Here is a 14,942-nt window from a genome sequence, read left to right as displayed (position 1 = left end):
CATTCCCGGCTCCCCAGTCCCCATTCCCGGCTCCCCATTCCCCCGGCTCCGTGTCCCGCTCCAGGCTCCCCAATCCCCATTCCGGCTCCCCAACCCCCTGGCTCCGTGTCCCCATTCCCGGCTCCCCAATCCCCTGGCTCCGTGTGCCATTCCCGGCTCCCCAATCCCCTGGCTCCGTGTCCCCAATCCCGGCTCCCCAATCCCCTGGCTCCGTGTGCCATTCCCGGCTCCCCAATCCCCATTCCCGGCTCCCCAGTCCCCTGGCTCCGTGTGCCATTCCCGGCTCCCCAGTCCCCTGGCTCCGTGTCTGATTCCCGGCTCCCCAATCCCCATTCCCGGCTCCCCATTCCCCTGACTCCGTGTCCCATTCCCAGCTCCCCAATCCCCTGGCTCCGTGTCCCTCTCCCGGCTCCCCAATCCCAGCTCCCCAGTCCCCTGGCTCCGTGTCCCTCTCCCGGCTCCCCAATCCCGGCTCCCCAATCCCCTGGCTCCGTGTCCCATTCCCGGCTCCCCAATCCCCATTCCCGGCTCCCCAGTCCCCTGGCTCCGTGTCCCGCTCCAGGCTCCTCCCGCCCGTTCCCGGCAGGAAGCGCTCCCAGCCAATCGTGCCGGGGCCGCCGCCCGCCGCCCGCGCTGCCTCCGCCGCGGGCCCGGTGAGTGCGGGGGCTCCGGGGGGCTCGGGGGCTCCGGGTGCGGCCGCAGCGGGGCCGGCCCAGCCCGGGGGAGCTGCGGGGCCGCCCCGCTCCGCTGCCCCTCCCGCGGGCCGCGCTCGGCTTCGGGCGGGGTTCCGGGCGGACGGGGGGAGAAAGGAGGGAGGGAAGGAGGGAGGGAGGAATGAATGGGGCTCCCCCGGGGGGTTCGGGGAGCCCCGCAGGGGTTGGGGGGCTGCGGGGGTCCCCCCGGACCCCGGGGCGCAGGCAGGGGTGGGTGGCACCCCGGGATGCTCGGGAATCCCACTGGAAGCGCCCTATTGGGTATGCGGGACTGAAGGCGGCCCGCGGTGCCGGGAGGAAGCGCTGGTTCCCTTTTTCCCCCGCCGAGACAAGGGAGAGCCCGCCCAGCCTTCCTCCGGCCCACTGGGGCATCCCGACTCGCAATCCCTTCCTCCCAGCAAGGATCACCCCGAACCCGTGACCCTTCCTCCCGGCAAGGACCACCCCGAGTCCTTGTCCATTCCTCCCGGCAAGGATCACCCCGGGTCCCTGTCCCTTCCTTCTGCCAAGTATCGCACCCCAAATCTTCATCTCTTCCTCCTCCCAGTATCACCCCAAATCCCTTCCTCCTTCCCAGTATTGCACCCCAAATTTGTGTCCCTTCCTTCTGTCAAGTGTTGCACCCCAGATCCTCATCCATTCCTCCCTCCTGGTATTGCATCCCAAATCCTCATCCCTTCCTCCTTCCAGTATCACCCCAAATCCCTTCCTCCTTCTCAGTATTGCACCCCAAATCTTTGTCCCTTCCTTCTGTTACATACTGCACCCCAAATCTTCATCTCTTCCTCCTCCCAGTATCACCCCAAATCCCTTTCTCCTTCCCAGTATCACCCCAAATCCTCATCCCTTCCTCCTCCCAGTATTGCACCCCAAATCCTCATCTCTTTCTCCTTCCCAGTATTGCACCCCAAATCCCTTCCAGTATAATTCCAAATCCCTTCTACCTCCCAGTATCACCCCAAATCCTCATCCCTTCCTCCTGCCAGGTGTCACCCTGAATCCTCGTCCCTTCCTAGCCCCAAACACCCCACCCTGAACCCCCGATGGGATTTGGGAGCTGTGTCCCATCTTTCCACACCCCATCCCCACAGAGTCCCACGTGAGGCGTTGCTGCTGCATGCCCACAACTTGAGCAGGACCTAAAAATAGTCCTGAGCAGAGCCTGGCTCTTGGCTCGAGGAGAGGGACAGAGGGGGGCCTGACCCAGGCACCCCAAAAATTACATTTTTATTTAGTTTATTACTTCTAAAATGATTTTTCTTTAGTTCACTTAAGGAGAGAAGTCTTCCTTGTTGATGTTATGGAGACTTTTTTGTGAGTTCTCTCATGGTTCTTTTACAAATAGCAGCTGCCTGGGGAAATTTATTATCTGAAAATTTATTATTTGTTATCCTGAAGCCCCTCTTATTTCCTACAAGCCTTCCCACAGCTTGTTTATGGGTTGTGCTCACTTATGGGGTATTGTTTTAAAGATGAACTGTTTAAAGGTAAAAGTTCTCATTATCTATCTCTAAAATGATCTTCATCTCTGGGAACAGAGATCTGTTTCTTTTCCTTCCTGGGGGCACAGGGTCTCATCACTCTTTTCTTTTTCTCTGTTTAAACTTCTGCTTACTTTAATATGGAGGCCTTTTCTCAATATTAATTGGAACCCTTCATCTCCCTATAGTTTCATGTGTTATAGGGAAAAAGAGTATTTTTTCCATAGCTTACAAGAGGATTTTAACCCTTAAATTAAGGCATCTCCTCATTCCTCCCATCTGGGACTTCTTTTTCATCCATGTCTTCATATTGTTCTTTTACATCTTGTTCCTTTCTCTCACTTGAGGGAGGATTGAAGCACTGAAAGGGTTAACAGCTTCCTTGGGGCTTGCAAATGGTCAGTGGGAGGCAAGGACTTCTCCCTGGACCCGGGGGATAATTTGGGATTATAAAAAACCAGGGAACGGGTGAGGTGTGGTTCTGGGGGATTGAATTATCCCTTGGCTTTCTGGAGGGAAGTTTTTGTGGGATTCCTTCTATCCCCACTTGAGGTCTTGGGGATCCCACACCAGGCTTGGGGAAACTGAGTCACAGCACGGTGGTGGCAGCAGGAGGGTTGGGGACACGGGTGTCACCTTCCTGTGACCCCCTGAGCCAGCCTGGCAGGAACTGTAGGGAAGAGAGGATTTGTTCAATGTCCCCAGGAAAAGGGAAGGGTTCCAAGGGGGATGAGTTGGGGTTTCCCTCTCCCCCCATCCCCTTTTCCCTCCTTCCTGGCTCCCTGGAATGGGTTTGGTTGGGAAAAGTTTGGGACAGGGGGTGGGAACAATCCTGGATTGTTCGTTTTGCCTCATGCTCAGGAGGGAAGGAGAGGGGAAGCATTCTTAGGGCTCTTGGTGTAGAAATGGGCCTCAGTTTCCCCATTCCCTGTGCCTCAGTTTCCCCTTGTGCCTCAGTTTCCCCTTGTGCCTCAGTTCCCCTCCTTTTACCTCAGTCTCCTTATTCCCTGTGCCTCAGTTTCCCCCATTCCCTGTGCACCAGTTTCCCCTTGAGCCTCAGTTTCCTCTTATGTCTCAGTTTCTTCCATTCCCTGTGCCTCAATTTCCCCCATTCCCCGTGTCTGTTTCCCCCCTTGTGCCTCAGTTTCCCCCATTCCCTGTGTCCCCGTTTCCCCCGTGCCTGTTTCCCACTTGTGTGTCAGTTTCCCCATTCCCTGTGCCTCAGTTTCCCTCTATACCTCAGTTTCCCCCATACCTCAGTTTCCTCTTTGTGCCCCAGTTTCCCCCATTCCCTGTGCCCCAGTTTCCCCCATTCCCTGGACCTTTTTCCCCTCTTTGTGCCTCAGTTTCTCCGTGGGAGCCACAGGGGTGCCAGTGCCATGACCCCACGGCGGGGGGGGGGCGGGTGCCAATGCCAGGGGCTCTGGGCAGGGACCCTGGCATGGGCTGGGACAGGGAGGGGACACGGAGGGGACACAACGGGACCATGGGATGGAATGGGATGGGATGGGATGGGATGGGATGGGATGGGATGGGATGGGATGGGACAGAGAGGGGATGGAGTGGGACCCTGGGATGGGATGGCGCAGGGAGGGGACAGGGACAGGACGCAGCGGAGACGCTGGGATGGGCTGGGACAGGGAACAGGATACAGGGGGACTCTGGGATGGGATGGGACAGGACGCAGCAGGGACACTGGGATGTGCTGGGACAGGGAACAGGATACAGGGGGACTCTGGGATGAGCTGGCACAGGGAGGGACAGTGCCGTGACCCTACAGATGTGGCAGTGCCGTGACCCCACAGGCACAGGACCCTACAGATCCCAGCGGGACCCTGGGATGGGCTGGCATGGCCCGGGGAGGGGACACAGTGGGACCCGGGGATGGCCCAGGAAGGGGACACAGTGGGACCCGGGGAGGGGACACAGTGGGACCCGGCAGGGGACAGGGAGGGCCCCGCAGTGGCTCCGCTTCCCGGAGCTGGTTCGGGTCATGTTGCCGCTCCTCGGGAATCCAGCTCCGCTTTAACTCCCCTGTTCCGGGCACACATCCCGCAGCTTCTCCTGCCTCCCTGCGGGCAGGGATGAGCCTCGCTGCTGCCCCGGAGCTGCCGGGAATCCGCAGCCCTGTCCCTTGGAGCTGCTCCCGTTGGGCTTGGAGCGAAATCCCGGCCCCTGGGAGCTCCTCTTGGAGCACGGGGCTGGAGCGGCCGGCAATGCAGGGAACAGCTGGGAAAGATGAAGGGAAGGGAAGGGAAGGGAAGGGAAGGGAAGGGAAGGGAAGGGAAGGGAAGGGAAGGGAAGGGAAGGGAAGGGAAGGGAAGGGAAGGGAAGGGAAGGGAAGGGAAGGGAAGGGGCTCACATGGCTTCCCCGGCGCACAGCCGGCTCCGTCAGTGCCAGGAATGCAGCAATGCCTCTGGCTGTGCCAGGCTGAAGCTGAACCCCTTCCTGGGGGTGGTGTCTGATGGGGTTGTGCTCCCCAAGAATGGCTGCTGTGGGATCCCCAGGATCCCTGGGAATGGCTGCCCTGGGATCCCCGGGAATGGCTGCCCTGGGATCCCCTGGAATGGCTGCCCTGTGATCCCGGGGAAGGGCTGCAGTGGGATCCATAGGAATGGCTGGTGTAGGATCCCTGGGAATGCCATGGGATCCCTGGGAATGGCTGGCGTAGGATCCCTGGGAATGGCGTGGGATCCCTGGGAATGGGTGGTGTGGGATCCCTGGGAATACTATGGGATCCCTGGGAATGGCTGGTGTAGGATCCCTGGGAATACCATGGGATCCCTGGGAATGGCTGGTGTAGAATCCCTGGGAATGCCCTGGGATCCCTAGGAATGGTTGGTGTGGGATCCCTGGGAATGCTGTGGGATCCCCAGCCTGTTCCCTTCCCTCACTCTGTCCCTCCATCCCAGCACCATCCCAGCTTTTCCTTGTGTTTTCCCTCAGCTCCGGGTTCCCAGAGAGGATCCTCCCCACCAGGATTCCCGCTCCTGCTTCCTCATCCCGGCCTTTCCCGTGCCAAGGATGCCCTTCCCGCTGCTCATCCTGGCACTCAGCCTGGCAGGTGAGTGGGGCTGGTGGCACCACCCCGCAGGAGATGTCCCCAGTGCCCCCCATGTCCCAACAGAGCCGTGCCCTGAGCTGGCATCTCCCACTGGGTGTTTCTCCTGGATTTGTGCTCCATGGGGTGACAGCCTCGGGTGGCACCTCCTGGCAGGGGACAGCTCCTGGCAGGGGACAGCTCCTTCCCACCACGGGGTCACTCAGTCCTGGCGGATCCCCCTTCCCAGGAGAGCAGTTGGCAGTGCCACCTCAGTTCCAGCCAGGCTGGCTCCTGGTGTTCATTGTTATCCCTTCCCTTGCCTTGTTATTGGGATGAGCTGGAATACTGCCAGGGCACTGGGATGAGCTGGAATCATGCTGTGCCACCCCAGCTGGCACCGTGCTGGAGCACTGGTGCCACCTAGCGCTGCCAGCCTGGCCAGGGCTGGCTCCTCCTGGCGACTTGTGTCCCCAGCACTGCCACCAGCCGTCCTGTCCCTGTGGGGACAACCTGGGCTCCGTGCCCTTGAGCGGGTTTGGGTGCCCATGGCTGCTCCTGGCAGCTGAAGGTGCCCCAATTTGATGCTGGATCTCAGGACTGTCCCCCTTCCATCAAGGTGGCATAGCTGGGGACGGTCCTGAGATGCCACCTGTCCATGTGTCCCTCCCATGGGCATTGCTTGGGTGTTATCCATGTTTGGGTGCCCGTGGCTGCTCCTGGCAGGTCCTGGCAGCTGAAGGTGCCTCTGGTTTGTCTGGGATTATCCCCCTTCCATCAGGGTGGTGTGGCCAGAGACAATCTTGAGATGCCACTTGTCCATATGTCCCTCCCATGGGCATTGCTTGGGTGTTATCCATGTTTGGGTGCCTATGGCAGCTGAAGGTGCCCCAGTTTGGTGCTGGATGTGGGACTGTCCCCCTTCCATCAAGGTGGCATAGCTGGGGACAGTCCTTGAGATGCCACCTGCCCATGTGTCCCTCCCATGGGCATTGCTTGGGTGTTATCCATGTTTGGGTGCTCCTGGCTGCTCCTGGCAGCTGTAGATGCCCCAGTTTGGTGCTGGATGTGGGACTGTCCCCCTTCCAGCAGGGTAGCATTGCTGGGGACAGTCCTGAGATGCCACCTGCCCACGTGTCCCTCCCACGGGCATCCCTCAATTTTCTCAGCCACCATCCAGGTGCAGAATCCAGGAGGTTCCCCTGCAGCTGTCACAGCTTGTCCCCATCCCCTCCCGCAGGCGCCATGGAGATCCAGGTGCCGGAGGAGCCCGTGGTGGCCCTGTTTGGCCACGACGCCACCCTGCTGTGCTCCTTCTCTCCCGAGGCCAACTTCAGCGTGGCCGAGCTGAGCCTCATCTGGCAGCTGACGGACACCAAGCGCGTGGTGCACGAATTCTCCGGCGGCCAGGACCGGCTGCAGGACCAGGGCCGCGGCTACGCCAACCGCACGGCGCTCTTCTACGACCAGCTGCAGCGGGGCAACGTGTCCCTGCTGCTGCGCCGCGTGCGCATCGCCGACGAGGGCAGCTTCACCTGCTTCGTGCGCGTGCGCGACTACGACAGCGCCGCCGTCGCGCTGCAGGTGGCAGGTGAGAGCCCTGGAGATGGGGAGTGATGGCTGTGCCGCCCCAAAATGTTCCCTGGGCAGTGCGATCCGTGCCCTGCTGAGGCTCCTGGCTGTGGGGCCGCCTCAGCCAGCAGTGACCCTCAGCTGAGCATGGGTTTGGCAACTGGAAGATCCCAATCCTGGCAACTGCAAGATCCCCATCCCAATCCTGGCTGGTCCAGCTCCCCATCCCAATCCTTACACCAGTCCCTCCTTGTCCCCACAATGTTCCCTGGGCAGTGCAATCCATGCCCTGCTGAGGTTCCTGGCTGAGGGGCACCTCAGCTGGCGGTGACCCTCAGCTGAGGATGGGTTTAGCCCCATCTCAGGGCTGGCCCAGCTCCCCATCCCAATCCTCTCTCTAATTCCCTCTTGTCCCCCGCAGCACCTCCCCAAAATGTTCCCGGGGGAGTGACAGAGGGGCCATTTTGGCCAGCCATCAGTGACCCTCAGCTGAGCATGGGTTTAGCAGCTGGAAGAGCCCATCCTGATGGGGCTGGCCAAGCTCCCCATCCCAATCCTCACTTCAGTCCCTCCTTGTCCCCAAAATATTCCCTGGGCAGTGTGATCCATGCCCTGCTGAGGCTCCTGGCTGAGGAGCTGCCTCAGCCAGCAGTGACCCTCAGCTGAGGATGGGTTTGGCAGCTGGAAGATCTCAATCCTGGCAGCTGCAAGTTCCCATCCCAGTCCTGGCTGGGTAGGGATCCCCATCCCAATCCCTACTCCGGTCCCTGCCTGGCCCCCAAAGCACCTCCCCAAAATGTTCCCTGGGCAGCGCAATCTGTTCTCTGCTGAGGATCCCAGCTGTGGGGCCACCTCAACTCGCTGAGGATGGGTTTAGCAGCTGGAAGAGCTCATCCCAGTCCTGGCTGGTCCAGCTCCCCATCCCAATCCTCACTCTGGTCCCCCCTTGTCCCCAGAATATTCCCTGGGCAGTGTGATCCATGCCCTGCTGAGGCTCCTGGCTGAGGGGCTGCCTCAGCCATCAGTGACCCTCAGCTGAGGATGGGTTTGGCAGCTGGAAGATTCCAATCTTGGCTGGCCCAGCTCCCCATCCCAATCCTCACTTCAGTCCCTCCTTGTCCCCAAAATATTCCCTGGGCAGTGCAATCCATGCCCTGCTGAGGCTCCTGGCTGCAGGGCCACCTTGGCCAGCAGTGACCCTCAGCTGAGGATGGGTTTGGCAGCTGGAAGATCCCAATCCTGGCAGCTGCAAGTTCCCATCCCAATCCTGGCTGGCCCCGCTCCTGCTCCCAGCCCTCACTGCTGTCCCCCCCTGTCCCCACAGCTCCCTACTCCAAGCCCAGTGTACACCTGGAGCCCAGCAAGGACCTGAAGCCGGGCGACGTGGCCGAGGTGACGTGCCACGCGTCCCGCGGCTACCCCGAGGCCAGCGTGCTGTGGCAGGACAGCCGGGGTGCCAACCTGACTGCCAACGTCACCACGTGGCAGGTGGCCAACGAGGAGGGGCTCTTCGAGGTGCGCAGCGTCCTGCGCGTGCTGGTGGAGCCCAGCGTCACCTACTCGTGCCTGGTGCTCAACGCCGCGCTGCGCCAGCACGGCCACGCCTCTGTCACCATCACGGGTGAGCCCGGGCTGGGGAGGGGACACTGCCACACAGAGCCTGCCAGGAGGGGCTGAGGAGAGGGCAGTGGCACACAGCCAGCTCACAGGGCTGGGGGAGGTGGCAGTGGCACACAGAGCCAACCAGGAGAGGTGGCACTGCCACCCAAAGCTAGTCAGGAGGGGTGGGAGATGTGGCACTGCCACCCAGAGTCTGCCAGGAGGTCTGGGGGAGGTGGCACTGCCACCCAGAGCCTGCCAGGAGGGGCTGGGAGAGGTGGCACTGCCACCCAGAGCCACCCAGGAGGGCTGGGGGAGGTGACAGTAGTAGCCAAAGCCAGCTGAGAGAGTTGGGGGAGGTGGCAGTGCCATGCAAAGCCAGCTAGGAGGGGCTGGAGAGGTGACCATGGTGGCACTGCCGTGCAGAGCCTGCCAGGAGGGGCTGGGGGAGGTGGCAGTGGCACCCAGAGCCGCTGGAGGAGGTGGCACTGTCACCCAGAGCCAGCCAGGAAGCACTGGGGGAGGTGACACTGGCACCCAAAGGCACCCAGGAGACAATGGGGGAGGTGGCCGTGGTGACACTGTCACCCAAAGGCACCCAGGAGGGCTGGGGGAGGTGACCATGGTGGCACCCAGGAGGTCTGGGGAAGGTGACCGGGGGCCACCCAGGAGGGCTGGGTGAGGTGGCACTGCCACCCAAAGCCACCCAGAGCTTGGGAAGGGATTCCTGGCTGGGCTGGCATTCCCAGAGTGCTGTGGCTGTCCCTGGATCCCAGGCCAGGTGGGACAGGGCTTGGAGCAGCCTGGGACAGTGGGAGGTGGCACTGCCATGGCAGGGGGTGGCAGCAGGTGACACTTAAGTCTTCCATGGGGACATTCCATGCCCCCAGGAAGCAGTTCCTGGAGCTGGGTTGTGATCCAGCCTGGATGTGGGGTCACCGTGGATCATCCTGGATGTGGGATCACCCTCGAAGTTGGATCATCCTGGGGTTTGGGGCATCCTGGGTGTTGGATCACCCCAGATACGGGGTCATTCTGGATATGGGATCACCCCAGATGGGGGATCACCCTGGGGGTGGGATCATTCCCGGATATGGGATCACCCCTGATGTGGGATCAGCCTGGATATGGGGTCACCATGGATATGGGGTCACGCCGGATGTGGGATCACCCTGGATATGGGGTCACTCCGGATGTGGGGTCACCCTGGACATGGGATCACCCCGGATACGGGATCACCCCGGATATGGGATCACCCCGGATGTGGGATCACCCTGGGTATGGGGTCCCGCTGCCATTCCCGGGTGCTGATCCAGGCCCTTTTCCGTCCCTCCCCGCAAGGCCAGCCCCTGGCATTCCCGGCGGTGGCCCTGTGGGTGACAGTGGCCCTGGCCGTGTGCGTGGTGGCCCTGCTGGGCGTCCTGGCCTTCGTGTGCCACCAGAAGATCCGGGAGAGCTGTCGGGAGGACGAGGAGCGCGCAGGTGAATCCCGGGAAAGGCCGGGAGGGGACGGATGGCACCAGAGGGACACCCGGGGGTGGCACTGCCATGCCTGTCCCCTTTTCCCATGGCCGGGACATCTGTGATGCCTTCTCCCATTTTGGGTCGTATTCCACATTTTTATGGGGTGGTGTTTGCACCACAGGGGATTTGTTCCCAAAAAAAGCTCCCAGAATGGCTCTGCCACCCTCAGGAATGACCTTTTTTCCATGGGTTTTGTCCATGGATTTTTTTTTCCAGTTTCTGTTGGGAATTTCCTTTTTTCCATGTTTTTTTTTTCCCATGAATTTTGCTCCCAGTTTCCCTCAGAAATTGCCTTTTCCCATGGTTTTTTCCATGGATTTTGCTCCCTGTTTCTCTTGGGAATGACCTTTTCCCCATGTCTTTTTTCCATGTGTTTGCCCCCAGTTTCCCTCAAGAATGACCTTTTTTCCATGGATTTGTTCCCTGTTTCTTCTGGGAATTACCTTTTTTCCACAGATTTTTTTCCATAGATTTTGCTTCCTGTTTCTCTTGGGAAGACCTTTTTTCCATGGATTTTTTCATGGATTTACTCCCAGTTTCCCTTGGGAATGATCTTTTTCCCATGTTTTTTCCCATGGGTTTTGTTCCAGTTTCTCTTGGGAATTTCCTTTTTCCATGGGATTTTTCCATGGATTTTGCTCCCAGGAACAGCAGCAGGGGGTGGGAACTTCCTGGGGTCCTGGTGGGTGCTGGAGGGAGGGAAGAGCCTCCCAGTTTGGGGTATCCCAAATTTTGGGGGATCCAGGGATCCCTCTCCAGGTGGTTTTTAGCTGTGCCAAACCCATGGCTGTCCCTTGGAGCTGGGGCTTTTCCCGTTGGGATTTTTGGGAATGTGGTGGCCTGGAAAGGCCGGGATGCTCCAAGGGGCACCCCCAGAATCCCGGGAATGGGGTTCCCACCTCGGGATCCTTGTTTTCCAGGGCCAGAGGAGCGGGATGAGGAGGGGGAGGAGCCCAAGACAGGTGGGTGCCCCATCCTGGTTCGGGGTGGCCCCTTCCCTATTCCCGATTTTCTGACACTCCTGATCCTGGATAAACCTCCCCATTCCCAAATAAAACCTCCCTATTCCTTAATAAACCTCCCCATTCCATAATAAAACCTTCCCATTCCTTAATAAACTTCCTAATACTTTAATAAAATCTCCCAATTCCCAAATCAAACCTCCCAATTCCTTAATAAAATGACAGAATTCCATAATAAAATCTCCCAGTTCCTTAATAAACCTCCCAACTCCTTAATAAAATCTCCCAATACCCAAATAAAACCTCCCCGTTCCTTAATAAAACCTTCAAATTCCCGAATAAAGCCTCCAAATTCCCAAATAAAACCTCCCAATTCCTTAATAAAATCTCCCCATTCCTTAAGAAAACCTCCCAATTCCTGAATAAAATCTCCCAATTCCTTAATAAAATCTCCCATTTCCTTATTGAAATGACAGAATTCTGTAGTAAAACCTCCCAATTCCTTAATAAAATCTCACTATTCCCAAATAAAACCTCCTCATTCTTTAATTAAATGTCAGAATTCCTTAACAAAATGACAAAATTCCTTAATAAAATGTCAGAATTCCCAAATCAAACCTCCCAATTCCATAATTGCCCAGCATCCAGCAGCTCCATGTTGTTCCTGGGGATTCCCTTTATCCACGGGCACAGGACCAAACCCTGGGAATTCTGTAGGGAAATTGGGAATGGGGTCGCTTTTGGGTTTTATCCCCCAAAAATGGGATTTTGGGGCCGTTTCCTTTGGGAATGGGATGGGATTGATAACAAGATGTTTTTCTCTTTTCCCAGCTCTGCAGCTGCTGGAAAACACTGAGAGCAGAGAGGGTGAGTGGATATTTCTGGCAAATCCGGGATAATTCCTATTTTCTCCCTAAAATCTGCATGGGAAACATTTGTCAGGTTTCAAGGGGAATTTTCCCCTCCCTATTTTCGTTTTCCCATGGGTTTTCCATCAGCTTTTCCCAGATTATGGTTTTCCATTTCCCCATTTCCCAGTTTTTCATGGTTTTCCCCAGTTTTTCCTGTTTTCTCCTGGCATCCAGTGGCTCCTGCATCCCTCCTTTTCCCAGCCACTCTGGATGGGGAAAAGCCTCCCCACACCCAACCCTGGAAGCAATTTGGGGGTTTTTTGGGGTTTGCATGGATTTTCTGAGATGATGGGAATTGCTGGGGTTGGAAAAGGATCCAGAGTTTTCCAGCCTGGAAAAGGATCTGGGGTTTCCCAGTCTGCAAAAGGATCCAGGGATTTCCCAGAATGAAAAGGATTCAGAGTTTTTCAGCCTGGAAAAGGATCCAGAGTTTTCCAAGCTGTGGCCCCAATAATCCATTAATGTACTAATTTATCAATTTATTTATTCATTTATCAATTCATTTATTTGTTAATTTATTGATTTGATAATTTATTAATCCATTAATCAATTCATCCATTATTTCATTACTCTATTGATTTATTAATTCATTAGTTCATTAATCTGTTGATTTATCAATCCCATCCCGGCAGTTCCCTTCCTCGTGCCGGCAGTTCCATGTTTTCCCTCTCAATTCCCTTTCCCCCGCCCAGGTCGGGAGCAGGAGATCGATTGACGGCAGCCCTGGCCCCGCCCGCCTGTCCCCGAGCCAGCGGCGACACCCCCGGGGCGGTGACACCTCTTGGCGGTGACACTCCCGGTCGGTGACAGCTCCGGGTGGTGACACCCCCGGGACAGCAACACCCCTGGGTCGGTGACACCCCCTCTAGGCAGTGACACCCCCGAGGTGGTGACACCTCCGAGCCAGCGACAACCCTGGGGTGGTGACACCCCCGGGGCAGTGACACCTCCAGGCCGGTGACACCCCTGGGCGGTGACACCCCCGAGATGGTGACACTTCTGGGCGGTGACACCCCTGAGGCATCCCGGAGGACCCGAAGCTGCCGCCTGCCCCACCCCATTCCCGTTCCCCGCCTCCCGTCCTTCCCGGGAAAGGCGGGGTGAGGATCTGCCCGGTGTCCCTGTGTCCCTCTGTGTGTCCATCCCAGGGGGACATTCCCCGTTCCCTACTCTGGTGCTGCCCCAGGCGCCTTTCCCTGCCCTTTCCAAGCCCGGAGCCTTGGGAATGGTGGCTGGGGCACGGGGGGCTCCAGGAGCCCCTTCCTCACACTCCTTTTCCCGCTCCCCGAGTCCCTCCGGACTCGTCCTGGCCTTAACCGCTGGATCCCGGAGGGGTTTGTCCCACCGGGAACGATCCCGGGGCGTTTTTGGGAAGGGGGCACCCGCTGGCCGGGTGAGGTCCTGCTGTGGGGATGCCTCTGGGGACATCCTGAGCTCATCATTCCCGTGGGATTGGGGGCTCCGGGTGCGTCCCAGGGTCCCCCCTGCGCTGTTGGGGACGTGGGGACACCCCGAGTGCTGCTGTCCCGGAGCACAGGAAGTCCCTGAGGGCTTCTTGGGTGGAGTCCTTCTTTAAAATCCGGGATCTGGAGGGTTTCTCGTGCCTTGACAAATAAATTTGGGACCGTGCTGGTCGATCCCTCCCGGCTCCGTGTGCTCTACGGGGTTTGGCTGGGAACGGTGTAAGGGTTGGGATTCCCAGAGGAAAAGATTTCCAGGGCCTGTTGGAGCCCCATCATGAGGAGGAAAATCCCACAGGGATGCCTGAGCTGGCTCCTAAATTAAATCCTGCTGCCAAGATGGGGTGGGAATTCCCAGGGGATCCTTCCCCATAGGCTAGGAATTCCCAGGGGATCCTTCCCAAAGCCCTTCCTGAATCCCCTGTGGGGGATGGTTTTTGGTTGTCCTTCCCTGAGCTCAGCATCCTGATGGGAGAACATTCCCAAAATCCAGCCCGGGAGAAGCGTGCTGGCCTCAGGCTGGGATGGAGAGGGATAGATGGTGGCTCCATCCTGGGATTTGATATCCAGCCTGAATGAAAAGTGGCTCCGCCCCTTACAGCCACACCCATGTGGCCACGCCCTGGAGCCCAGGAGCTTCCAAGGGGTGTGGGAAGCCCCCACAGGGCCATCGTGGCCAGCCGTGGGGCCATCAGGGCCAGCTGTGGGGCCATCGTGGCCAGCCATGGGGCCATTGGGACCAGCCGTGGGGCCATTGGGACCAGCCATGGGGCCATCAGGGCCAGCTGTGGGGCCATCGTGGCCAGCTGTGGGGCCATCAGGGCCAGCTGTGGGGCCATTGGGACCAGCCATGGGGCCATCGTGGCCAGCTGTGGGGCCATCGTGGCCAGCTGTGGGGCCATCAGGGCCAGCTGTGGGGCCATTGTGGCCAGCTGTGGGGCCATCAGGGCCAGCTGTGGGGCCAATGAGTCTGGCCTTGGGGACATCAGGGCCAGTGGGGTGGGGCTATCTTGGCTGGCCACAGGGCCATTGGGGACAACTGCGGTGCCATCAGGGCCAGCTGTGGGGCCATCGTGGCCAGCCATGGGGACATCGTGGCCAGCTGTGGGGCCATTGTGGCCAGCTGTGGGGCCATCAGGGCCAGCCATGGGGCCATCAGGGCCAGCTGTGGGGCCATTGGGGACAGCCACCCTCCCGTAGACAACAGTGGCCCGCAAGGCTCTCCTGGCCGTGTCCTTGTCATGGTCCCTGTCCCCCTGATCCTGCTGGTAGCTGGGGATGTGCCAAGCCCGGTCCCTGCCAGGACAGCGCTCCAGGCTCTGCCCACCCATGCCTGGTGTCCTGGAGGTGGCCGGGATAACAGAGCTCCCTGGGAGCACCGCGTCCATCCCCGGCATCGGGACAGAGTGTGGGATATTCCTGTGGGAACACAGGACGGTCCCAGGCTGCTCCTCCCCAGCAGTCCCGAAAAATAAAATGTCAGATCCAGCAGCATTTGGGGGAAAAGCTCATTTCACCCTGCTTGGACTGGGGTCGGATTGAGAGGAATTCCGCATATCCCACAGTCCTGGCTCTGGGATGACACTGGGATGGATGATGGATGGATCCACGGATGGATGGATGATGGATGGATGGATGAATGCATGGATCCATGGATGGATGGTCAGTCCCAGCTGCTC

At 58.8% G+C, this 14,942-nt stretch overlaps 1 protein-coding gene across 2 annotated transcripts; it reads left to right on the top strand.

The window, feature by feature from the left end:
- The first annotated feature begins 465 nt into the window (after positions 1-465).
- Positions 466-13,440, top strand: CD276 (CD276 molecule). 2 transcript variants are annotated; one of them, XR_013184147.1, is made up of 9 exons: positions 466-653; positions 5,142-5,259; positions 6,476-6,826; positions 8,132-8,428; positions 9,748-9,888; positions 10,851-10,892; positions 11,724-11,759; positions 12,496-12,689; positions 12,791-13,440. XR_013184147.1 is itself a non-coding variant. In XM_077185549.1 (8 exons), exons 2-8 carry the CDS (start codon positions 5,220-5,222, stop codon positions 12,516-12,518), a joined length of 930 nt encoding a protein of 309 aa, XP_077041664.1. In that variant the 5' UTR covers positions 466-653; positions 5,142-5,219; the 3' UTR covers positions 12,519-12,783. The 2 variants fall into 2 exon arrangements, 1 of the variants encoding a protein (XP_077041664.1); XM_077185549.1 differs by lacking the exon at positions 12,791-13,440 and having other exon boundaries at positions 12,496-12,783.
- Positions 13,441-14,942: the final 1,502 nt, after the last annotated feature.

The sequence above is a fragment of the Agelaius phoeniceus genome, chromosome 13 (assembly GCF_051311805.1).
Source record: "Agelaius phoeniceus isolate bAgePho1 chromosome 13, bAgePho1.hap1, whole genome shotgun sequence".
In the NCBI taxonomy this organism is placed as follows: Eukaryota; Metazoa; Chordata; class Aves; order Passeriformes; family Icteridae; genus Agelaius; species Agelaius phoeniceus.
This window is presented reverse-complemented; position numbering and strand designations above follow the sequence as displayed.